This window comes from Hevea brasiliensis, chromosome 1, assembly GCF_030052815.1.
Source record: "Hevea brasiliensis isolate MT/VB/25A 57/8 chromosome 1, ASM3005281v1, whole genome shotgun sequence".
Taxonomy (NCBI): domain Eukaryota; kingdom Viridiplantae; phylum Streptophyta; class Magnoliopsida; order Malpighiales; family Euphorbiaceae; genus Hevea; species Hevea brasiliensis.
In genome coordinates this window covers 22,430,663-22,456,230 of record NC_079493.1, presented here as the reverse complement: position 1 = coordinate 22,456,230, position 25,568 = coordinate 22,430,663, and the positions used below count along the sequence as shown (strand labels likewise).

The 25,568-nt window shown below is 31.8% G+C and overlaps 2 protein-coding genes and 1 long non-coding RNA gene across 7 annotated transcripts; 2 read left to right on the top strand and 1 right to left on the bottom strand.

Annotated features, from left to right (window-relative positions):
- Window positions 1–1,060: 1,060 nt before the first annotated feature.
- On the top strand, window positions 1,061–3,520 carry LOC110670900 (phytochrome-interacting ankyrin-repeat protein 2). The gene is made up of 3 exons (XM_021833199.2): window positions 1,061–1,751; window positions 2,632–2,803; window positions 2,944–3,520. The coding sequence occupies exons 1-3, from the start codon at window positions 1,608–1,610 to the stop codon at window positions 3,156–3,158; spliced, it is 531 nt and encodes a 176-aa protein (XP_021688891.2). The 5' UTR covers window positions 1,061–1,607; the 3' UTR covers window positions 3,159–3,520.
- A 1,315-nt stretch (window positions 3,521–4,835) lies between these two features.
- On the bottom strand, window positions 4,836–24,712 carry LOC110670905 (BAG-associated GRAM protein 1). Of its 4 annotated transcripts, XM_058144644.1 has the most exons (19): window positions 24,251–24,712; window positions 21,219–21,269; window positions 20,983–21,080; window positions 20,254–20,329; window positions 18,904–19,032; window positions 18,252–18,298; window positions 17,602–17,737; window positions 17,321–17,437; window positions 15,096–15,125; window positions 14,397–14,496; window positions 11,020–11,126; window positions 9,410–9,544; window positions 9,218–9,322; window positions 7,849–7,995; window positions 7,652–7,705; window positions 7,123–7,186; window positions 6,079–6,140; window positions 5,803–5,939; window positions 4,836–5,034 (listed from the first exon to the last, which is right to left on the bottom strand). In XM_058144644.1, the coding sequence occupies exons 1-18, from the start codon at window positions 24,452–24,454 to the stop codon at window positions 5,820–5,822; spliced, it is 1,782 nt and encodes a 593-aa protein (XP_058000627.1). In that variant the 5' UTR covers window positions 24,455–24,712; the 3' UTR covers window positions 4,836–5,034; window positions 5,803–5,819. The 4 variants fall into 4 exon arrangements, with proteins under 4 accessions (XP_058000627.1, XP_021688895.2, XP_021688898.2 ...); XM_021833203.2 differs by lacking the exon at window positions 4,836–5,034 and having other exon boundaries at window positions 5,590–5,939; window positions 24,251–24,710; XM_021833206.2 differs by lacking the exon at window positions 4,836–5,034 and having other exon boundaries at window positions 5,590–5,939; window positions 17,626–17,737; window positions 24,251–24,705.
- Window positions 15,465–23,496, top strand: LOC110670906 (uncharacterized). 2 transcript variants are annotated; one of them, XR_009147802.1, is made up of 3 exons: window positions 15,465–15,975; window positions 16,798–17,003; window positions 23,248–23,496. It is a non-coding gene; the product is annotated as an uncharacterized LOC110670906 (long non-coding RNA). The 2 variants fall into 2 exon arrangements; XR_009147803.1 differs by having other exon boundaries at window positions 16,723–17,003.
- Window positions 24,713–25,568: the final 856 nt, after the last annotated feature.

The window sequence follows — 25,568 nt, the reverse complement described above, 5'->3', positions numbered from 1 at the left end:
AGAATTCAGGTACAATAATAATCAGATATACACGCATAATAATATACACTAACAAGAAGGACCATATATATATATATATATACCCAAAAGTATATATCCCAAGATAATCGCTATTGGGGAATCAAAATGTGATGGTGACTACAATCCTGCATGAGTATAATGGACAAAACATTCCTACAGGGCCTAAGCCTCTCATTTATGGTCAACTTGCAATGATATAACACAAGATAAATTCTAAGAGTCATTCATAAACTTTAGGGATTGTAACAAAGATATCTCTTAACTTAAAAATATAATACAAAACTCTTTAAATTTTAAAATTTTGCACAATAAAATCATTTTAACTCTCAATAGCTAGTTATAAGTAACACGCTGGTGTGGATAATCTAGAGTAGTAATAATGTGAATAATTACTATTGTTTTTTAGATGTAAAGTCTATCTAGTTAGCTGCTATACGTCTAGCACTTTATTATATGATACCATTGATACTCTTTCATAGTTAGTTTTGCCATTATCACATAAAGGAGAGAGAATTATCTATGTTGACGCTATTTTAGTTTGTATAAACTAACTATTGGGAGTTAAAAAGATTTTACAGTATAAAATTTCAAAGTTTAAAAAATTTTATATTATATTTTTAACTTTAGAAATAATTATATTACAATTCTTAAAATTCGCAACTATTGAAATTTATCCATATAACACATGGTGTGAACCTAGAGGAGAGGTGATATATAAGCTTAAGTAAAGAACATTCCTTAACCCTAAACTCTAGTATTTATTATATTCCTCATTTGCACACCCTTAAACCTTTTTTTTTATTCAATTGTCTCACTAACTTAGTTATGATTAGTTATGAGAGTGCCTAAGTAGGAAAATCCCACTTAGCTTTCTAACTTTCCTTTTTTTTTTGAAGCAACTAGCGGAGAGGTACCTTAATTGTTCAACAATCCCTAATACGCGTAGCATTCATCTAACCGTTAACAACTGCTTTGGTAGCTGGGCCGAAACGCCGAGTAACGGCCCACTTAAGAACCTAGCTTAAGGCTCTATATTCCCCAACGACACCAATTTTCTCTCTGTGAACTTGAATCGGGAATTTTCCAGCGCACCCGCCAGGAAAAAAGAACCACTCTCTTTCTCTGATTTTAGGGTTTCCGGTGTATCGTCCTTTATGTTTCCTCCAAACTCTCTCCATATCAGACCTGGATTTCTCTAATCACTTCAGTTTTGTGTAATCGGTTCCTTATATACTCTAATCATCGACGAAATTAGGGTTTGTTTTTTTGAAAAATAAGAAATTATGTTCATAATCTCTTCATCCTCCCCTGTCGTTTCCGTCGTCTTCTTTCAAAATCTCCGTGTTTTTGGACCCGGTTTGAATCCATTTGCTCCTTATTGCATTGCCAATCATTCCTGTGCTTCTCGCTAATTTCTCATCTTCAATAAATAAAACATGTAAATTATTGGTTTTTTCTCCATCGTCACCTTCTAATCCTTCTCAAAATTTTAGGGTTTTTAATTGTTGAGTTTTTCCTCAAAGATTGCGTGTTGGTGATTGTTTTTGATCTGTGATTGATAAATTGGAAGGAAGAGAAAAAAAAGTATGCCCCAGGAGCGTTTCGAACCCGTTTCAATTTTGTTGCCGCGTAATTTGTCTAAAAGACGGAGTTTTAGGTCAAGGGTTGATAGGGATGATCGCGGTTGGACATTGCTTCATATCGGTGCTCGAAAAGGTGATCTCAAAGAGGTACGTTTATTCCGTTAGCTCCATTTCTTAGGCTTTATCGTCTCTATTTGATGATAGTTTACGTTTGTTTTTGTTAATGATTTTGTTTTAAATTAGCTGATTGTGTTTTAGAATATATGTGTGTCTCTGTGTTGATTAGATTCTCGAATGCGTATCAAAACATAGTTGGATATAACTTCACCTACGATGAAACAAGTTTGCTCAAATATACATGAAGAAAATTTTGAAGTATAGGAAGTTGAGGGCCCAATTCAATCTAAGGCATTGATTTTTAGAAATTTGGTTTGGACAATCTCAGTGGCAGGGACTTACCAGAATAAAACAAAAATGGGTCTGCATGGAGTGTTAGGGATTTGTTGATTTGTGAGCCATTTGTCCTATAATTGTAGGCACAAAGATATTTTGGCCTTTACAGGAAAAACTTGTTCCAGTCTTCGAGAATTAATCAGTATGTTAGATATACACTTAAGCTGGAAGGACTCTTAAATTTCTTAGATTAGTGATTTAAGAGATTTTCATAGATGTAATTGAAAGAGGGCGGATGGAATTTTTTTTTTTTTAAGATTCTTGCAGTTATTTATGCTGTATTCTAAATTTGGTTGAATGAAGTAAAATGATTCATACAACAAAATCCTGAGCAAATTGGGATTTCAAGGTTTAGTTGAATTGAGTCGGGTATATTTGCTGTGTTCTTTAGTAGGCTATAGTGCATGGTATCTTAGGTTTTCTGCTTCCCCCTTTTTCATTGCGTATATCTTGGTTCATGTATACCAATTACCAATATTCTTATAGCCTGAAAATGTATGCTGGTATTAGATCAAGAGAAACATTCATTCTTCATTCACCTTGTACCGAGGACATTGAAATTTCTTTGTAATAGGTGAAACGATTACTAGATGAAGGAATGGATGTTAATGCGCCTGCATGGGGTCCCAAATCAAAAGGGGTGACCCCTCTCCACCTAGCTGCCGAGGGAGGCCACCTTGAGGTTATGGATGAATTGCTTGAGCGTGGTGCTGACATTGATGCTAGAACCTGGGGTGCTTGTGGCTGTAAGTATTTTCACCTCATGGAAATTTTTTTTCAGCATCCAAATCCTCAGTCCTCTTTCTTTCCTTTCTTATCTCCACTTGTCTCTAATCCCATATGCTGATAACACACTTGCTGACATAATTGTATTTCCTCGTCACAGGGACTCCACTTCATAGTGCAGCAAAAGAAAGGAAGAAGGAAGCAGTCAAATTCCTTATTGAGAATGGGGCATTCTTGCCGGATGACATAAATGATATCAGATTTAATCCACCACTCCATTACTGCCCTGGTCTTGAATGGGCGTATGAAGAGCTGAAGCGGCAGCAGAGAGAAAACCTGTCAGCAGGTGAGGCATCCTACAGCTCTGAAATCTAATGTGCTCTCATTAGCAGGGCCATGTTGCTTCTTGTGATATACTAAACGTTCTATGATTTCTGAATCTGTTGTAAGACATACAAGTAAGTTTGTAAGTGTTTGAAAGTGTTGGACTTTTTTTAAATACTCTCCGATAATAATGTTGAAGTGAATGGTGGCTTGTGTTCTTCAAGTTTTTCCCTATAAGCAGGCTGTATCTGCTGATCTGTAGACACATGGGGAGATATGCAGTGATTGGTTATGGTTTGTTTTTATTTTTTTGGTATTGTGAGGTCCAATAGGACCTGAGTTGATTGCCTTACCTTGGTTTTGAATTTATTTATGGTTAAAGAAAATAAATATCAAGAGGTTATCCTGTTTCATTGTTTGTGTGTGTGTTTATTTTATTTTATTTTATTTTATTCTCTGATTGAAAAAAAAATGAAAATCGAGACAAAACAGAACAAACCAATTAAAAAATTTTTGGTCAATTGATTTTATGGATTCATTTTTAATTTGCAAAATCAGTAAATAATTGAATTGAATATAAAGTTTTATGATATGGAATTAAATATTTATAATAATAACTCGTATTTTTGTCCAATTAATGTATATTTTTTATATAGAATTATTTTTTAAATTTAAATCAACAATAAAATATTTTTTATTTGATTTTGAAGAATTGGATAAAATTTTAATATATTGCAAATTAATCAATGAATTATTATCGTAACTTCCTCAACATAACATCCTTATTATTGTTATTATTATTATTATTATTATTATTATTATTATTATTTTACATGAATATTTACTCAAGTGAGCGCGAGTAGATTTTTTTTTAAATAAAACATTTTCACGAGTTTAAAATTATTTTAGAATGTAATTTCCCTATGTAGCTAAAAAAAAAAAAAAAAAAATTCACCTATTGCTTCCAGGAAAATTTTAGGAAATTTTCTTTCAACTCGAGCTGCAATAGGCTCTCAATTTTTTATTTGAATAATTTATAATTTAACCTTAAAAATTTAATAAAAAATAATTAAATTGTATATTTTAAATTTTAAATAAAAATATCTTCATAATTTGATTCTATTAATAATTTAATTTATTTATAAAAAATTAATAAATTTACCATTAAACAAAATAAGAAAAAGTATAAACTTTAAAAAATGCACTTGACTTGTTGCCTCCCATTCTCTTTCCCATTGAAAACTAGCCCTTGTTTGTTGTCTCAAACCCACCCTTCTCCGTTCACGAGTCTTGTTCGATTTAAACTCCGATTATTTCAAAAAAGAAAATAAATTAATAAAAAATATTTTTTTATAAAAAAAATTATTTTTTTAAAAAATAACTTCTCTTCTCAAGAGATAGTTGTTTTTTATTTTTTAAATTTTAATAATTTTATTAAAATATAAATACTTATATATACATGAAATAAATATATCATTATTTAACATTATAATCAAATGAAAAATATTTTTTATATATAAATTATTTTTGCAAAACAATCGAAGCCGCAATTTCTAAATTTTTATCAAATTAATACAATTTGCTAACTTTACTGTCAAATTAGCCATGATAGTTATTTTTATATCTAATTGAGCTTTGATAGTAAATATAATGACAAATTGATTGAATCTTTTTTGGAGGTTGCAGAAACAAACAGTAGTTATAAAATAACAGATTAGATTAACAAGATGTGAAAAGAGGCTGTGGTGTTGTTTAGATTATGAATCAATCAAACTGTTAAGCAGCACCAAAGGAAATGGTTATAAAAAGGTAGGTTACCAATAAATTGTAGCTTAATGGTATTGAAGTTATCTCCAATAGAATCTTGAACTCAGTTTTTAATTCGAGCTTCAGTTGAAAACAAATATAAAAGAAAAGGGTCATTTTCCTGCAGGCAAATTTAACCATTAATACTAATATCCAAGGTTGCCACTAAAGAAAATATCAATCGCTAATGATGATGGTGTTAATATTAGGCTTTAGTGCCCATCTTATCATGGACATACATTCTTGATTGTGCTGCTGGCTGAATGCATCATCCTTCTAGCTTATAATATTTGAAATGAAATTTTTAAATTTACAGTTTGTTGATTTGCCCACTTTTAATTGAAATAAATATATCTCGAGTTTTATTGACAATTTGACATTAACAAACACTGATTTCAAGTAAGGGGTTCAAAAAGGCACCATTGCAAAAAGAAAAAATAACTCTGTGCCCATTCGGCACTGAATTTGCAGAGCCCAAACTGTTTTTCTGAATAAAAGTATCATTTTAGATGCTATTGAAAAAAGCAGTTTGAAAACAACTGTTTTATTATTTTAGTGTTTTTATGACTAAAATTTATCAAATTTAATTTAAATTATTTTTTAATACTCTTTAATTAGTATATTTAAAAAAGTGATTTTCTTGACCGCAGTTTCAACAGCAATGACAAAAAGACCCTTTGTGTTTTGAAGCCTGAGATTGCCATTAAACCATAAAACATCACAAGAAGACACACCACTAGTTCTCTTAAGAGGAGACAGGGTGAAGTTACAAATACAAATTGCACACAAGATTTACACCTATTGGCTATTGCCGTCACAAAGGAACATGGAGGCTGGCTCTACATGTCAAAAATTTAAAAACATTTAAGCAAAGAAAGAATAACTCAACTGAAAATGCCGAGGTTGTCAGCTGCTATCTTGTATTACAATGGGGGAGGAAGAAGCCTCGTCAGCCTCGCCGCCGTAAAAAAGTGATCTGATACGCGACTGTGCCATTTCTAGCATCAACTCCACCTCTTTCTTATACTACATTGGGTGGTCAAAATATTTAGATGAAAACTTAAAAGTTAATAAAAGAAGTTCATTCAGTATCATATGGATTCCTAACAGAGAACCACACAGAAGAAGAAAAAGAAAAAGCTAGGTCAAAGATGGTTGAACCTACTTCATTGATTGCTCCTGCCTTAATTTTGGATTGCATCACACACCACTTCTTGAATTGTGCACCTGAAAAATTTGTAAAATTAAAATTCCATATCAGTAAAAGATGTTTACTTTTCTAAAAAAACAAAAAATAAGACCAAAAGCAATATAGACGTTCATTCATGATAAACTAAATGTGTCAAACAATACATATTACAAATTAATTCATATATGCTCATATCCAAGCGCAATTTATATGAAAGTTGCTTCCAAGAATAAAAATAGCGCTTTGGAAGCTATAGCTTCTAGTGAGACTTAACCTTAACAGAAGTTCAAGCCAGTCAACTTAGGCAATGGTCAAACTTTTGCAACATAATTAATGTTAGTGTGGGGTGTGTCCCGGAATATATAAAGGAACAAATAGTTCTCATAGGTTTTAGCCACATTTACACTGAAGGTTGAAGTCGATGCAACTACCAGATTCTTATAGTGAATAAAACCATTGAACATTTAAGAAAAGTATTAAAAAGCTAATGATCTGCAACTTCTGAACTAAATAAGCCAAACAAAAATAACTAATCCAAATTGACTTCAGCAATTAAAATTTCACTTGCTTGGAAAAGGAAATGTGACACTGAGTTCGCACAACAGCCAAATTGAATCTGCAGATTGGAGGACAGCTCAATCTCCTCAAAATTTTTTCTCCGAAGAAGATTCAGTATTATTAGCAATCTACCTAATCATGTTGCATTGACCATGCAGACAGGATAGTCACTGACGTCATCAAGCTGTCAATAAGTGTTCTTTTTCTTTTTTTTCTTTTTTTGCATGTTCATATCCTTTTTTTTTCTTTTATGTAACAGCAGTCTTGGACACAAGGAAGTTTGCTAGTTCTGTGACATGACCAGTTGATGGAACATGCATTAGATGGGAAAAAAACAGACGCTTAGAGCAGATAAGAATTAAGAACTCTCTTTTCACTAGTTTGATTAGCAACACAATCTAAAGACATTGAAATCTGTTCATTGAGTGGTAACTGAAGGAGATATTAGGGTGATTAACCTACCCACTTTTATATCTATTGTAGAGGAGTTCTCACCATTGGTCTCCACTCTCCACCGGCAATGAACCTGATGCAGCAGCAGCAATATTCATTAGTGTAAAGAACAATATAAAAGGAGAAATATATCAACTAATACATTTCTTCTAAGCGTTTCATAAATTCTTAACCCTTTTCTGATAAAAATAAGTAATTATTTGCTGTGGCATACTACATGATACAGACAAGTGCCAACAATGTCATTCTACATATATAGCAAGGAACTAAAACCAGATAAATTGTGGAGCGTCAATCCAAAATATATAGTCTAAATTGTGAAATATGTAGTCATTTTAATTTATATTATTATGTATACTTGATGAACCAGGCATGTCACAGAAATATACACACATATACAACCCTAAACAAAGAACAAAAGAAATTTGAGGTTATGCATTACATGCTATGCTTAGTTGACTGGTTGTGCCTATTTTCTGTCAGTGTGCATACTGCTAGTTAAGCCATTTTCCAAAGATGCCATCTAAATAGTACATACCTCAAAATAAGATCCAAAGGGAACATCATGGGCCTGTTGTACTGTTTCAAACACCTAAAAAGAGGGAGAGATTAAAAATAACAAGGAGGATTTATTCCCAACCAGATATGTTTCAAGAGAGGAACCACAAAAGACAGGGTAAGCAATTTTTTTTTAGCATGAACAAGAAGGCCAAAAGATCATATGAGTGGTCATACAAGCATTTTCTTATCTGGTGATAGTACAGAATGCTGATATTCTGTCATAGCTGTGTCTGGGGGACACATGGGACTATTACATAGAGACCTGAATGTTATCTCTCTCACTTTACCATCATATTCATCTGCTGCATGCCACTGTCCCATCTGAAAATAGCATAAAATAGTAAGTAGTAAATTGAATTTGGAAGCCGTAATAGACAATTCGTAGATGATTCTGGATAACACCAGCCAACACAGGGAAGCTTTCCCACTAAAACAAACTTGATCATCATCCAATGATAATTATATACTTCAAGATTAATGGAAATTGAATAGACAATTAACCAGCTGAAAGTTTCTACAGTAAAAATGGATAGCAATTAATTTTTCAAAATCACATAATGACCTCTACAATAAATTTACAACCAAGGACAGTTTCATTTTTTTTTTCCCCTTATCCCTTTTTAAGATTTTCTAGTCCTTGACCATATTTATGTAGTTTAGGGAATCAACCATGCAACAATCTAAGGCTTAATTTCAAGCTAGGGGCACCTCTTCAAAAATCCATCGCAAGATAGTCTGCGACATGGCCATGATCTCTAGTAGCTATAATTTAAAACTATACCAGTAAGAAAGTCCATGCCTTCAAGAATAATAAGATTACCCTAACTTCTAGACTGCATATTTCTTTTAAGAAGGAAAGCGAATATTAGATGGAAACTTTCTAAAATGCATCATTTTTTTTAAAAAAAAAAAGGAAAGAAAAATAACTGCAAAAGAAAATACATCAACTAGCTTAATAACAAGTCAAACCTATATAAAACAATTTGTAACACAAGGCTATCCAATGTGCCAATGTCAGATTTAAACATTATCTCGAAATTTCCTTCCTCTCTAATTTAGCTTTTCTATGAAGACCTTAACATGTATCATATGATGTTGCACTTGGATTCCCAAACTATAGTATGATATGTACGCACTTGTGTGTGTGTACATGTGTGCACATACATTTATAGAAAGAAATAAAGCATTTTATACCTGATCCTAACTCATTATGTACAAATAACATAATAAATTTTAAGACTCAACTTCAAGAGTATGGAAACATTGTTAATGAAAAAGATAAGTCTTTCACAACCAAACATCCACTAAAGCAATCTTTTGGGAAAATATTAGTTTATTTCCCTTAAAAAATAGTCAACTGATTCATTAATTCAACATATTTTAACAATTTTTAAATCAAATGAATTTTATTATGATACACATAATTCAAATATTTTCCCCAATTATGTGCAACAGTTGTTTCGTATACCATGAAAAGCAATTAATTGACAAAAATGCAAGTAACTAAAATCAAATAATCTTTAGGGAATGATTTTCAACTTACAATAAGATTTGTATCTTTTCTAACTGAACGATACTCATTTGTAAACTTAGAGTCATCGTTTAACAATATATTAAAAAACAGCTCAGCTGTGCAAGGAAATACATCCTGCAAAAAAGATACAATGAATTATACAAAAAGTAATAGAAGGTAATACAAACCAATCAATAGGTAGAGGCAAGAGAAGTTCCGTACATTATATATACCAACAAGAATCTCTTCTTTGATAAAAACTTGATGCTTTTCCACTTTGGGTACAATATCTTCAGGAATCTTGATACTACCTCTAACAGAGCTACTATGAGCACGCAGTGCTGATTCTGCTCTCTCCTACATGATAATGAGAGAATATTTTAATTCCCAGAAGAAAGCTCAAAGATGTTGTGATGTAGAACCAACAGAACACACTAAAAGAAAAGAAACAAAGCTGCCAAATTTAATAATTCTCAATTTTCACATAATAGAACTGTAGAAAAATACCTAAATTACATAGGTTTTTATAGACTAATAACTAATCCTATTACTACTAGCACAATCCTAAAATAGGAAAATACTAAACCAATACTAATTCTAAACCTATGATAACTTTTTAAAAATATTCCTAAATAATAGAAACCATAAACTTCTTAATAGAAATTGTACTTGAAAATCTGAACTAGAGATCTTAATTTCACAATTAAAAATTGAATCAAAATAATTCCTAAATCTTGTTTTCCTTGACTGCAACAAGTTGCAGGAAAAAAGGTAGGTATGGTAAAAATTAAGAGTATAAGTGTAGAACACTGGTAGCTAAGGCTTATTCAGGATCAACTAAAGAAAGGAAAGAAAAATAATCACCATTCCAGGATCCCACTAAAAAGTACTAGCAATTAAATTGAATGTAGCCAACTACTAAGGATTCACTGAAAAGCAAAATCCCTTGACATTGCCAATTACAATAACAAACAACTTCAAGAAATTTATTTCTTGATTTCTGAAGAAGATCCTTTGCAAGAGCACTAAGCCATATAATGCTGGAACATGGAGTCCCGACTACAAACACAAATCCATGGCCCCAATTTCCATAGAAAGAACAAAAATAAATTGATAACAAACATTTCACTTGCTATTGGCAATTAAACAAGGGTGATCCCATCTGCAACATTACCAGAATGACAGTTTCAACTGGAAAACGCATGAGATTATAATAGTTTCTCTTTAAGACACTGAACCAAAAACTGAGTTTTTTTCAATAGAAATTCGCACAGAAAAAATTATTAAAGGACAAAGGACATAAGCACAACAAAGAAAAGGCTCATGCTCATAGGAACAGCCTTCACTACTTTCCATTATGACCAAAAGCTCAATGAATCCCTTTATAAGGTTTTTAACTCGTCCCACTTGCTCTGTTTGGTAATAATATAGACAGATTTCCAGTAATAATATAAGATAACAAACATTTCACTTGCTATTGGCAATTAAACAAGGGTGATCCCATCTGCAACATTACCAGAATGACAGTTTCAACTGGAAAACGCATGAGATTATAATAGTTTCTCTTTAAGACACTGAACCAAAAACTTGAGTTTTTTTAAATAGAAATTCGCACAGAAAAAATTATTAAAGGACAAAGGACATAAGCACAACAAAGAAAAGGCTCATGCTCATAGGAACAGCCTTCACTACTTTCCATTATAACCAAAAGCTCAATGAATCCCTTTATAAGGTTTTTAACTCGTCCCACTTGCTCTGTTTGGTAATAATATAGACAGATTTCCAGTAATAATATAAGATAATAGAAGAGATTTATAAAGCATTAAATATACCTTCTTTTCAGCTTCTAACATATCATGGTAGTTCTTTGCTGCACGTTGCAGTGCTCTTAATGCATGATTCCTGTTCCAAAAGGATGCAAATTTATACCTGACTCTACCTGCAAAATGCAACGAAGGGTAAAGCAAAACTGAATTCATGATAGATTGTGGGTGCTTCCAGATGGCATTTCAAAAAACTCTCTTTTTCAATTCTTCAAAACAACTAGGGTAAAAGAAAAAAAAAAAAAACAATAAAATGTTAGGCGGAGAAAATGTGTGGAGAGGAAGAACTAGACAGCATATAAGTTAAGAATGTCCTAGACTTGTGGCAAGTCAGTCACAACAGTCAGAATTGCTAGAAGATCAAATTAAAGAAGATAATTCTATGAACAAATTATCAAAAGACAAGCAAAAGATTGAGAAGTGAGAACATCCATAATTAATAAAGCTATACGTAATTAGGATTCTAACTAGATGATGCATTTTTTCAGAAGCTTCAAGCAACAATTTTCAACTGTGCAAATCCTAATGTATGTTTCATTATACGTGAACATGCTGAAATAAGATATGTACAGGTCCAGGAGCAAAGTTTGAATAAGAAGACTAAGCTTTTGTCCTGATATAAGCCAATTAAACAATGAAAATTTCAAAACAAAACCCAATATTACAATTAAATGAACACCACAAAAATAGATCAAACACTAGGAACATAAGTCGAACATAAGTCAGATGGTAAATTAGCAATTAGCTTCTTTTGGAACCAGCTAACTCATACCAAACATGAATCACCGGCAAGCCCGTACCAGTACCTAATTTCCCATACACTATTACATGGCTCTCTGTATGCCAATAAACAACTATTTCAGAAATTGTAGTGGTGTTCTTCATTTAAAAATACAAGCTCAAACAGAAAAATACAAAAATTATGCAAAAAATATCTTATAGGTTTATGCAAGAAATGCCTTTGAGTAGCACAAGCTTACAGAGGACCCTTTGAAAAGTAGTGTAAATTAGAGGGCACCCCAATCACAAAATGGACACAAGATCAAAGCTCAAGTGAAAACGATGCTGTTTAATTAACACCAACCAAATATTTTTAAAGTAGACTTCACAAGAAACTGGGGACCAAATAATCCATCTTTTAAAATGATTGCACCATACACATAGTAATAATCTCAAACCAACTTCTATCTGTCCTCCAAAAAAGGAATTCTAAAGCAGTAGAGTTATAGCACTTCTGCACTAAAACAGTACTTTCAACTAAATTTTCATGAAACAGAAAGTTTTACCATAGGAGTTTTTTTTTTTTTTTTTTGCTTGGGCTCTATTTACTTTGGCAGTTTCTTTTTTTTTTTTTTTTTACATATGTGAGGGAGGGAGAGTCATTCCTGTGTCTCTCAAGTTCAACATATATGCAGCTAGCTATGGCCACCATTGAGCTTGGGGAGAATAGTTTATTGCAAAATGTTTTCCACAGTTTTAGTTATTTTTGGACAGCAGGAAAAGCAGTCGATAGAAAATGATTCCCAAATCAAAAGGAAAACTAAGGGTGAGTTTAGTTGTACAAAACTATGACATTTTTCTAGAAAATTTTTTCCATGAAAACTAGAAAAAAAATAGTTCTATTTTCAAATGTGATATTTTTCAATAGATAATTGAAAAACAATATTCTAATCTTTCATAGTTATTAATGACCCTTGGAAAACAGATGTAACATGTTTTCCACTCTTTTCTTTTAAAATAAAATGCATGTTTTCCATTTGGAAAACACAAAACTCCTTTTTGAAATTGGAACAATGCCATTTGTCTAACATTTACTCATTTCAATTTAAAAAAAAAAAAAAAACATTTGGCAGAGTTCAAGTCCCAGCCTTGAAGTATTTCACTTTTTAAAATTTTTTTATCTTATTCTTACTCTTTTTTTTTTCTGTTTCCCATACAAGTATTTTGTCTTTTTAATTATGTTTTTTTAAAAAAAAAAGAAAATTTTTTTCTTATTTTTCTCTCTTTTTTTTTTTTTTCTGTTTCCCATAAGCTATGTCCTTTTTAGCCCTCTACCATAGTAATTTTTTTTAATATACAACTTTTCTTTTTAATTTTTCACTCCACAAAAGTTTTCACTTGAGAAATAATTATCTTGCTAACAAAGTTAACTATAAATTAAATAATTTTTTTCCTCTGTATAAATTGTGCTTTTTTTAGGGAAAAAAAAAACTCCATTGTTATATTTTTTAGAAAAAAATAACATAATACTTTTATTTTCATCTTTTACTTTGTAATTATTTTAACTTAAAGAAAAAAGAAATTTCTATAACAAAATTAATTACAAAACTTTATATGATAAAAAGGTTGTTACACAAATTACCACGGTTAATTATTCCAACTTGTTTTACTATAGAATACCATTACAATATGGACATATTCCCGGGATTTCAAAATTTAAAAATAATTTTGTTCTAATAAATAACACATTTCCAAGCTTTCCACAAAATGAAAACAGAAGTTTTCTATGCGAACTGAAAGTGGAAAACAGAAATTCTACAAGTAAACAGGCCGAAGCCATTTTACATTGAAAAATGCGAAGCTGCTCCTATACTTCAAAAACTCACAATAAGGGAACTAACCTATAATAAATCCACTGAATTTCATACCCTACAATCCACCAACTGTTGCTTGTCACAGTTGGCTGCTTGTATTTTCCTTTTTCTTTTTTCTTTTTTCTTTTTTATTTGTGTGTGTGTGTGCAGAATGAAAATATAGAATACTGGAATCACATAGAGCCAAATCTTCTTATGGTTTTCTTTTCCTGAAATTCCCAACAAATGTCATATGCCAAACAATAATTTTCAACTGATTTTTCATATTACAACCAAATAACAATAAATAATTTATTTTCTAAAACATATGCTTTCAACAAAAAGCATTTTCACATACAAGTCATTTACCTTGAAAGAAACAAAGCCTTAATCAAATGGGATATCATCATACAAAGCTAAATAGAAGGCACATACATCAAAGTTACCTCCTCATATATCCACCAAAAGTGCTGCTTTTGAATAGTTCCATTAATAAGCTGACATTTAATGAGAGATATATACTTCAAATGGCACCCATTTTCAAATCATAGGATACATACAGTTGAAGAAATTGAAAATATTGAAGCCTCTTGGGCATTGTAATCATAGGATACATACAGTTGAAGAAATTGAAAATATTGAAGCCTCTTGGGCATTGTGAATGATAAAAAATATTTTAATGCAGATTCTGTTCTTTATTTTTGGGGCTTAGCCCCCTTTTGTGACAAAAAAATGTGATAATGCAAACCCAAGGAAAGATCAAAGAGGACAAGTAAGAAATAGACTTTCAAGAATTAAGACTAATTCACTAACCATCAGGACTTCCTAATGGAGGCACACCATGCCCACCCGCACCCATCCGCAGAACAATAGTTATGGCCGGATTAATGAATGCATGCTGACTTCTACGTATCTGCATGAACCCAAAAAAAAAAAAAAAAAATACTGCATATCATCACCTTGTGTGTCAGTAACCTGGCCAACTATGATGCCAGATGGTGGATATGAGAACTTGGGCATGCTAGACACTAATAATGATGTGACAATATTTGAAAATGAGAGATATTTTCTGAACACATTATTAAACACCTATCAATATCCGATCTTTCGATAACTAATGACTGTTTAATGAGAGAAATATTATGCAGTATCATAACATTACCAATAAACAATATGGATAATCAAGTAATCAAAACCACATAAACAGGATGTGCATAGTTAAATTCTTTATCCTATGAAATAATAATTAAAAAACGTGAATATGAGCTGTTGCATATAATTATAATTGGCCTCAAAGAAAATTCTCTTATTTATTATTTGTGTTGTATCAAACACAAGAGTCTTGTAAAAAAATGAAAAAATTTGTGGACATGTTTTGACATGCCTACACGTTCCAGCAATGTGTCATTTGCAACATAAGACTGGATACTGCAGAGGCCCCTTAAGAGAAGTCTGCATGCTTCAAAACTAGCCAAGAGAATTTGGTGAATATAAAACAATATAAGGACATACCTCATCTATATCTCCCAAAGGTACAATCACCTGTGGAATTAAATAAAAGACTGTTAGATAGAATGCTACACTTTGACTTAAAAAGTAAAAGAATTGAAGAATTTGGCTCTAAATGAACAAAAGATTTGTTTAGCACACATATAAATATAATAAAGTTCAACTTGCAACTTCACTGTTCTTAGAACAGTACTAATTGAAGGGTAATTTTGTTGTTATGTGGCATTTAGAGGTCTTTTTAAAGGTTTGGGTTTTTTTGCCTTTAACGGCACTGTTCCACATTTTTCTTCTGCCAAAGCTTCATTGTTCTTCCTTTTCCCTTTCAACGTGCGCAAAGGTAAAAAATGACAATTTTTCCTTCTTAGTGGTGTTTTGACAGGGAGAAAGATGTGTTCTCCTTCTCCCTCAATTTTTAGGTTACCTACTCTTCCTTTTCCTTTCCTTTATCTATAAGTTTCTTCTGTGTTTGCTTTAAAAATTGACTAAACTCACACTGCCATTACCCTTACCGCATTGCTTGATTGAAAATTAGTGGAGCTTTTTTCTTCTCTTTTCTTTCGGTTTTTGTTTACCTATTGTCTTACTCTTCCGTTTTTGCCTCCTTTTCCTGTCCTTTGTCTGTCAATTTCTGCTGTTTCCATAAAAACCTGGCCAATAGCAAACCCACCTCCACATGGTGTGAAGCTTTGACCTTTTGTTGCAAATGGGTACCTTTAGGTGATGTTTCTGAGCGCTTGAGCACTCTTCTTCATGTCATGCAACTCTGACCATTTTCAATTGGTTTTCCAGCCATGGTGAAATGGTGGCTGGGGTTGCTCTTTAATTTGCCCATGCCCTGTGGATAAGATCTCTCTTTCTCCTGTCTCACTCTACCTATTGAAAGGTAAATTTCTTTGATCATAAAACCATATTTTCATCACCAATCTTTGGATGTAAGATTTGTCTTGAGTCAATAAACAAGCTTTGTCCCCCTTTGAGTTGGTTCATTATGATGTTTGGGGTCTATGTCCTGTTGTTTCCAAATCTGAATTCAAATATTTAGTTACATTTTGTTGACGATCATTCCCGTGTTACTTGGTTATTTTAATGAAGAATTATTCAGATTTTTTTATGCTTTTTGTGTTGAAATTAAAACATAGTTTAAGGTTACTATAAATACATTACAGAGTGATAATGCAAAAGAATGTCTTTTAGGAAATTTCCAAACTTATATATCATAGCATGGTATCCTTCATCAGCCATCTTGTGTTGATACCCTATCTAAAAATGGGTTTTGCTAAAAGAAAAAAACCTGCATTTTCTTGAGGTAACTATAACCTTTTTTTTTTTTCAAATGAAGGTACCTAAATGTTTTTGAGCTGATGCAAATTCTACAGCATGTTTTTTGATAATCATATGCCTTCTTTTGTTCTTAATGGTGAAATTCCTTGTACTATTTTGTTTCCCTCTAAGTCTTTATTTCTCATTGAACCTGTATATGTGCTAATACTTTGTTTCGTACGAAATGTTCGTCCACAGGTTACCAAATTGGATCTAAAGTCTCTTAAATGTATTTTCCTTGGAAATTCTTGGCTTTAAAAAGGCTATCGGTGTTTTTCTCCAACCCTTAATCGCTATGTTGTGTCTGCAGATATTACATTCATTGAATATTACATTAATCGAGTATACTCCATATTTTCCTCCAACATCTATTTGTGACATTCAGGCTTTACACTGTCTAACAATTGTCCAGTCCTCAGAATTCTCCTGCTCCAGTTGTCCCAACACTTGTTTGTTCCCCATTGTTCAAGTTTATTCCAAGAGATTGGAGACTCTTGACTCAAATCCACAACTAGCTTCTTCATCGGAAGATCCTACCTCCTCCACTGATAATTAGTCTGACCTAGATCTTTCTATTGTCCTTCGCAAGAGGTAAATGTACACTTACTTATCCTATTGTCTACTTCCTCTCATTGTTTTGTTACTTCCTTAGACTCAATATCCATTCCTAAAATTGTTGTTGAGGCATTGTCTCTTTAATATTTATACTCCAACTTAAGGGGGAGTATTGTAGAGTAGAAAGTTGTATGGGAAGTAAACTCCCATTAACATAATTTTAAGGATATTTACAATCTTCCTAATTAGATTAAGTTAGCATGTATATAAATTTTTGTACCTTTCATTGTTGAAATATACAGAAAATTTATTCTACAAAAAATAAAAAAGACAAATGAAAAAGACAGGCTCACCTTCATTTGCTTGGAGAAAACATTAGAATGGAAGCATATGTGCCACGCAGATACATACATGCGCCCATGATACAAGAATGACCTCTCAAGTGCACATGAGTAACTGTGTTCACCAATCTGAAACGAACATATAGCTTGTTTGGTCAACAACTAAATGTGTTGGAAAGGAATTAAAATAGACTTGTTTCCAAAATTTTGATACTTTGCAAGAGAATAGACAGAAGGAACTTGTTCTTAAATTCCAATATTTCTTTCAACTTTAATGGATAAAGAATTCTCACAAAGAATGAGTTTGTGCATCTGACCTCATCTGCATGTAGGTTAAATATTGTTTGCAGAGGCCCAGGTTTCTGATGAACCATTGTAGGCCCTTGTTTATCTAAAGAAATCCTTCTTCGAGCATTTCCATTCATAACCCTATCAACATGAAAATTCTCAACAAATTAAATGCAAATAAAAACAACTCCACCAATGTTCATTCTAGTTATTCAAATTGAAATATGATTTGAAGGGAAAAAAAATCATATTAGTCTAAATCATATTTATCCATTTATGGTAAAAGGTATATACTGTAATCTAAGTACAGAAGAAAAAATTTATCTACATTGGAATTGAAACAAGAATTATGGCACCTTAGTCATTAATTTTTAGAAGGATTGCTCTAATTGAACATACTCCTTAACATGCTATTCATTATTTCTAGCATTACCTGCCTCTAGCCCAAACAAAAATGAACATCCAATAACAAAAGAGATTGAAACAAAGGATGACATTCATCTAGCCAGGACAACAAAGGTAATAAACAAAAAATATGAATAGATGAGCATATCAAAAGAGTCATTTTTGTTTAATAATGGAGCAGTAAACATTGTAAATTGGCCAGAGAGGTAAACAACACAAAAGGATAGAAAGCAACAAACCAAAAGATTACCTGGAAGAATTTACCGGTAGCTTTATTGTTTTAATATGGAGACAAACCTAACAAGAAATATAAGATTTATATGAGGCCCCATGAGGTATAAAAGAAAATTGAAAATATCTATCATAAACTTAAATTGAACGGGCGAAGGGTTTACTCAGACTAAGACCAACCATTGCTAAAAGTTTAAAACTAACCAATTAGGTAGCTAGCCCTACACCCTTATAGACCTTTTGAATTCTATGTAATCTTTCGATGTGGGGCTCTTGACACTCCCCCTCAAGTGGCAACCATTTTGTTTGACATTTGAACCTTGAAATCCTCCCCCTTAAACCTTAAACTTTGATGCAGCGGCAACACCAGGAACTTTGATACTTAAATTGAATCAGGTCATACATGCTCTGATACCGCATCACAAACTTGAATTGAATTGGCGGAGGCGAATGAGTGAGCAGAGGCAAGAGCTCGTGACGAGTGAGATGGGCTTACTTGGGCAAGGACCAATCGTTACTAAAAGATTAAAACTAACCAATTAGGTAGCTCACTCTCATAAGCCCTTTAAATTCTTTCTAATTTTTTGATGCGGGACTCTTGACAATATCAAAGCAATAAGAAATACAAATACCAATTAAAATGAGAAATGGAATTTAGGAAGAAATATTACCTGCCCAGAGGGGCTATCTAATGTGTACCATACTGCACCAGTTTGACCTTCATTTTCAACGGAAACAGTTACAGAGCCCAAAACAGTGCTTTTCCAAATTATATCCCAATCATATATTGTTACATTAATCTGCCAGCACAGTAGAAAAAATATATCAAATATAAATGTAACAAGGATGAAAAATTATACAGAAAACTCCAACAACAAAAAAAATTTATTTGCATTACATAGAGGATACGTATTCCAATTCATTTTTTACTTCACACCATTTTGTCTTAATAATATAAGTCTTTCTAGAAAATGCAGCTGCAAAGTCCAACCTGGAATAGTGCAGTGGCTCATTATCATGTTTAGACAATCTACCCTCTTTGGAACCTTAGGATAAAGATTATGGCCCTTGACGTAGATATAGGATTCAGCCTCTTTGTTGGTCTAACTATCTAGGAATAAGTGCCCTTTGATGGTTGGGCAATTAATATATTGTCATCCAGTTTATTTCTATTCTATAGTTCTCCAGAATCAGGTATTTTTTGTCGATGATATATTACAAAAAGCAGGACTTTATGTGTCCTTAGCTTGTGCTAGAAGTTAAAGAGTCCAAATATTTTACCAATTTGTGAACTTGTTCTAAGTTTACTGCGTTTGAAACTAACTGTGCCCCTTTTATCACAAGGTTAAGGTCAGTACATAATAGTCAGTACTACACTAGTCCCTTACTTGGCTACTAGAAGCTAGCCAAACCTTTTTTTTATTAAAAAAAAAAAAAAACTTCTTGCACTTCATTGAACTCATGCAAATGAAACATAAAAACCTTATGTTTGCCAGCATCTAGAAATTCAGGTGCCTAAACTTTCAAAAAAAATTTCACTGTATCAAACCTTTGTCTTTCAAAGCCCTAAACTACAGCCTTAAAATGAATCAACTATTGTAAACCAAAATCCCTAACATCTAAACATTGGTATAATGGACAATTCTTGTGAATGCTTTAGACCTTGTAGATAATTTGTTATTCCTCGTATATAAATAACCCCTTCTTTTGTAGCTGGGTTGCACCTACTTGATGCTCTAGTAGTACATTTTACCATCGAAAGAACTTGTACACGTACGTCAAATAACAAAAGATTGAATTGAACTCTTAGAATTCACATCCCACATATGGAATCACTAATTCAAATGAGATGTCAACAAAAATGACAATAAACATTTCTTAGACATGTAAATCATGGCTAGACATGCAAATTTTGTAGTGCTGAATATTTCTACTACAAGAAGGATAAATATCCAATTCTCGATAAAATGACTAGTTCTCAAACTGGCCAATCTCTAACCATGGTAATTCATGATAATTACCTGGACAGGAAGCTCATCAACAGAAAAATTGAACTCCTCTCCCCACATTGGATTTCTTGAACCTGGTACCATGGAGCTGTGGCAGTAAAAAAGTGAAATATATTCAGGCAATACTTTATAACAATGCTAAATTAAAGAAAAACATGAATAAAGCGCACAAGTAAACACACACATACACACAGAGAGAGAATGAGAGAGAAACACACAATAACAACAACAACAACAACAATAACAACTAAGATTTAATCCCAAACTAGTTGAATAAAACACATAGTCTTGTTTCTCATTAGTCAACAAGCCCAAGAAAATAATTAAATAGATAAAGATTTTTGGAACTAGTTGAACTAGGACTATTAATAGGAGATTTCTAATAGTTACAAAATAGAAAACAAATATATCACTTAAAAATAAAATCCCTACGACCCTACTGTAATTTTATTATTAAAAACTCAACAATAAAAACAATGCCTCTCTCCAGATAATATCAATAAAAGAAACTTTTCCTAATTAAAAAATCCTAAATTATTATAAGAGTCCAAATTCTCCAATTCAGGAGGATCCTAAAAACAAGTTAAAAACTTTCAAATAGAACAATTTACATGAAAAATCTAAATTATCAAAATTAAGAACTAAATTCAAATAATTCCTATATCTAAATTTATTTTTCCTTGACTGCATGAACTATTCACAAAAGTTAAAGAAAAAGGAGGAGGGGGGGAATCAAATAACCTGAACCGCTTTTCTGAACCACATGTAATGATTACATATGGATCTGAAGTTCCATTTAAATTTGCACCAATCAGATTCTTAGCTGCCAACAATTCCAACTGGAAAAAACAATAATGGCAAGGAAGACATTATATAAAGTCAAAATACAATGTTTAATTACAAACTCTCAACATGCCAATCATCACTTGTGGTATACATAAGCCAGAATAAAAAATGTCCATAATATCCAAAGACACCTTGATTATATATGCAGAATTGGCCTGAGGATCTCCTTTCAACTGACCCATCTACAAAATAAGTGCAGAACTGCATGTCAAAGAAGTGGAAAATTACGCCATGAAACCAGAAGCAAGGAAGATTGTGTACACCAAGTTGGCAACACTACCAAAATCCAACTTCAAGCATAAATAGAGCATAATACTTTATTGCTTTAGCAATAAGATGGTAACATAAAAATATCACAACATGTAATACAGCATCATGGAAGAAATCAGATATCAGAGACCCAAAATTATAGTCACATCTATGCAAACAAGATCCTAAAAACTATAAGTTTTCTTGATGACCTATTATCTTGTCACAACTCACAAATCCTTCTATTACACAAGAATTTGACCACTATATATGCAACATGCTATAATTTCTCAAATTTCTTAAAAATTACCTTAACCACATCACATGGTTATATTCAGCCAAGATGAAAAGTTTGATCCAAAGTAATAAAAATTCCAACATCTCAAGCTCTGTTTAATCTCTTCCACAATGATTTCTCAACAATGAAAAAAAGCTAATATTCTGAACAAACTGCCACAAATTATATCAAACGCACAGTAGGATAGCAAAAAATAAAACCTAACAGATAAAAGAATACGTGAGTTTCTCTGCGGATACAATTTAAAAAAATGAAAAAGAAAGGCAACTGTTCTATAACTGGCATCATCCCTTTGCTTACTGCATAACCAAGAGTTCAATAAATTAATGTAAGTGAAATGTTCTTCCTTTTTTAGCTGCAATTAACAATCAAATTGGTGATGATTACTTTAACTCAGATGCAATCTCAGAACTAAGGACAGATATACAATTTTTTTTTTAACTTTACACATTTTATTATTCCTATCATCCACATGAGGCAAAAATCAAAAAATAACTGCCAAAATGTATTGAAGTCAGCAAAAAAAAAAGGATGAATTTGAAAAAACGTAAATTAATATCCTCTTTCTATCAAAAGCTATTAGTCATCAGAAACCCATGAACTCCTAAGCTGAGAAAGAGAAAAAAAAATCTGAAAATGAAGTCTCACACTCATTATCCACATTAAAGTAGTAAAATTCCAGGGGGATGAGCAGAACATTATAATACTAAGGACTTTGGTTACCAAATTCTCAAAACTACAGACAGATACACAATTTTTTTTATTTTATACATTCTATCATTCCTATCATCACATGAGGCAAAAATCAAACAATTACTACCAAATGGTATTAAATTCCCAAAAAAAAAAAAACCATACATTTGAAAAAAGCAAATTAATTTCCTGTTTCTATTAAAAGCTATCAGTCATCAAAAACACACGAACTCAAAAGCTGTGATAGAGGAAAAAAAAATCTAAAAATGAAGTCTCACACTCATCATCCACATTAAAAATATTATTTTTAATTTAAAAAATTAATATTCAATAACAAGATCTTCAACTAAACCCAAAAAATCAACTCAACATCAAACCAGAAATTCATAAATTTAAACTCAAAAATTCAAACACAAATTCAAAAATTCAGGAACTTATACACAAAAAATCAAATGAAGCCAGAAATTCAATCAGAACACAAAGCCAAATTCTATTGAATAATAAAAACCCAACAACAGGATAAAAACCCAGATAATCTCTCAAAGAAAAAAAAAAGAAATTCTTGTGAAAATTAATGAGAGAGTTTTTCTTTTTCTAGAAATCATTGACTTTATAATGAAACATGAAATAAGAAAATGAAAAGATAGTTTAAAGGGAAAGAAAAAAAAATTCAAAGCATACAATAATCTCAATAATTAAATACAAAAAAAATTCAAAGCATACAATAATCTCAATAATTAAATACTATCATACCTATCTAATAAATTAAAATTTCAAATTTCAAAAAATTTGTCTCATAGCAGAGAAGAAATCAAAACTTTGGTACTTAACTTTAGTGGGACATCAGAAGTATCAATCAAAGAATGCAACTCTCACTGAGCTAGAGTGACAATTTCAACAGCCACATTTTTTTTTTGCAGAAAAGCAACCAGACCTAAAGAACAGTTGGCAATTGAAGAGGACCCAGATAAGAAGAACAAGAAAGGCAACTTTTCTATAATGGCATCATCCCTTTGCTTACTGCATAACCAAGAGTTCAATAAATTAATGTAAGTGAAATGTTCTTCCTTTTTTAGCCCCAATTAACAATCAAATTGGTGATGATTACTTTAACTCAGATGCAATCTCAGAACTAAGGATATATATACATTTTTTTTTAAGTTTACACATTTTATCATTCCTATCATCCACATGAGGCAAAAATCAAAAAATTACTGCCAAAATGTATTGAAGTCAACAAAAAAAAAAACGGATGAATTTGAAAAAAAGTAAATTAATATCCTCTTTCTATCAAAAGCTATTAGTCATCAGAAACCCATGAACTCCTAAGCTGAGATAGAGGGGGAAAAAAAATCTGAAAATGAAGTCTCACCCTCATTATCCACATTAAAGTAGTAAAATTCCAGGGGGATGAGCAGAACATTATAATACTAAGGACTTCAGTTACCAAATTCTCAGGACTAGGGACAGATACACAATTTTTTTTTTATTTTACACATTTTATCACTCCTATCATCCACACGAGGCAAAAATCAAACAATTACCACCAAAAGGTATTAAATTCAAAAAAAAAAATGCATTTGAAAAAAGCAAATTAATTTCCTGTTTCTATTAAAAGCTATCAGTCATAAAAAACACACGAACTCAAAAGCTGTGATAGAGGAAAAAAAAATCTAAAAATGAAGTCTCACACTCATCATCCACATTAAAGTAGTAAAATTCCAGGGGATAGAGCAGAAAATTATACTAAGAGTAAGAGCAGAAAAATCATACTAAAGACTTTGGTCACCAAGAATCATAAAACTTCAAACTTCACATCAAACAAACCTTCTATTCACAATCAAACAAATTTCTCATCCAAAACCTATAACATTAAGATAAAAGGGAAAAAAACAAAAATTCAAAGGAATAAACCAAATTGACCTTGTCTCTATCCTCAATTCCATCCCCAGAATTACTGGAATTGTCCAAAATCTGCGATCGAACACCAGCATCAGCATCTCCACCTCCTCCACTCCAAACAAAGAACCAATACGAAGCGAAGACAAATATCGCTGCAACCACAGTGACCTTGATCTCCAACCAAGACGGGACCAAGAAATCCACTGCGGTGTCGATCATCACCATACTCAGTCGTTTCAATTGCCACTCTCTCTTCCTTCTCTTCCCTTGCGATACAATCGATCAACAAGCAAGAGGTTTTAGGGCTTTGATAGTGAAAGGTAGCATTGACAAGTGAACGAGTGCGACCATTTCCATATAGACACAGAGAGAGTCAAGGTTTGGACCGTTGGGAAAGGGTTGAACATGAAAGAAGTAAAAAAATTACGGAGGCCGGAGGAGGTGGGAAGTAAATTAAAAAAATATATAAAAAAAACCCTTATTGTTAGTGACGGAATTACCCTTGGAAATGTCTGTAAATAACGGGCGAGCATGATAGTTAAATGAAGGGAATTTGGACTTTTGGAGCGTGGCATTTAAAGTGAAAGGATCATTACATTGCATTCCTGCGATTGTGGCTTGCAATTGCCAAAAAGCTCACATCACGCGCAGACCGACTTTGAAAAGTAACACCTCATTATTATGATACACTTAGCACCTTTTGTTTTGCTTTTCTTCCTTTAATCATAAATTATATCCATTTTCTTTTTTCTTTAATTTAATAAAAAATAAATTATTATTATTATTATTATTATTATATTAATTCATTACAATTTTTTATTGAATTAAGTTAATAAAAAAAATCAAAATTTTGAATTTTGTTATAAATTGTAGGAATTAAATGTGAAAGCCTTTTAAAAATACGTCTATAATTAATTTAGGTTAAACATTAAAATTTTAAGGGAGGTAGCTTTTTTTCAACTATAAATTTGATGTATATAATGTTTAAGTGTATGTATTTTACTTATAATTTAAATTTTTTAAAATATTTTTTTACTACTTAAAAAAAATTTTAAAAATAAGAATTATTAATTTTTCAATTTAATTAAGTTAATGAAAAGGAGAATATAAGCTGTTATAATCCCATAGCGCTAAACAATAATTTTGATGAGCTATTAATAAGTCCTTAAGTACTCTTTCTTTGTAAGGGTGAGTTTTACTTATATTACCTATAAAATTCGACATATTAACTTTATTAAAAAAATTTTGAGCTAAATATGATAGTCTATCAGTGACTAAGGGTGTGCAAATGGTCGGTTAGATTTCGAATCGAACCGATAAAATTTAAAATTAAAAATAA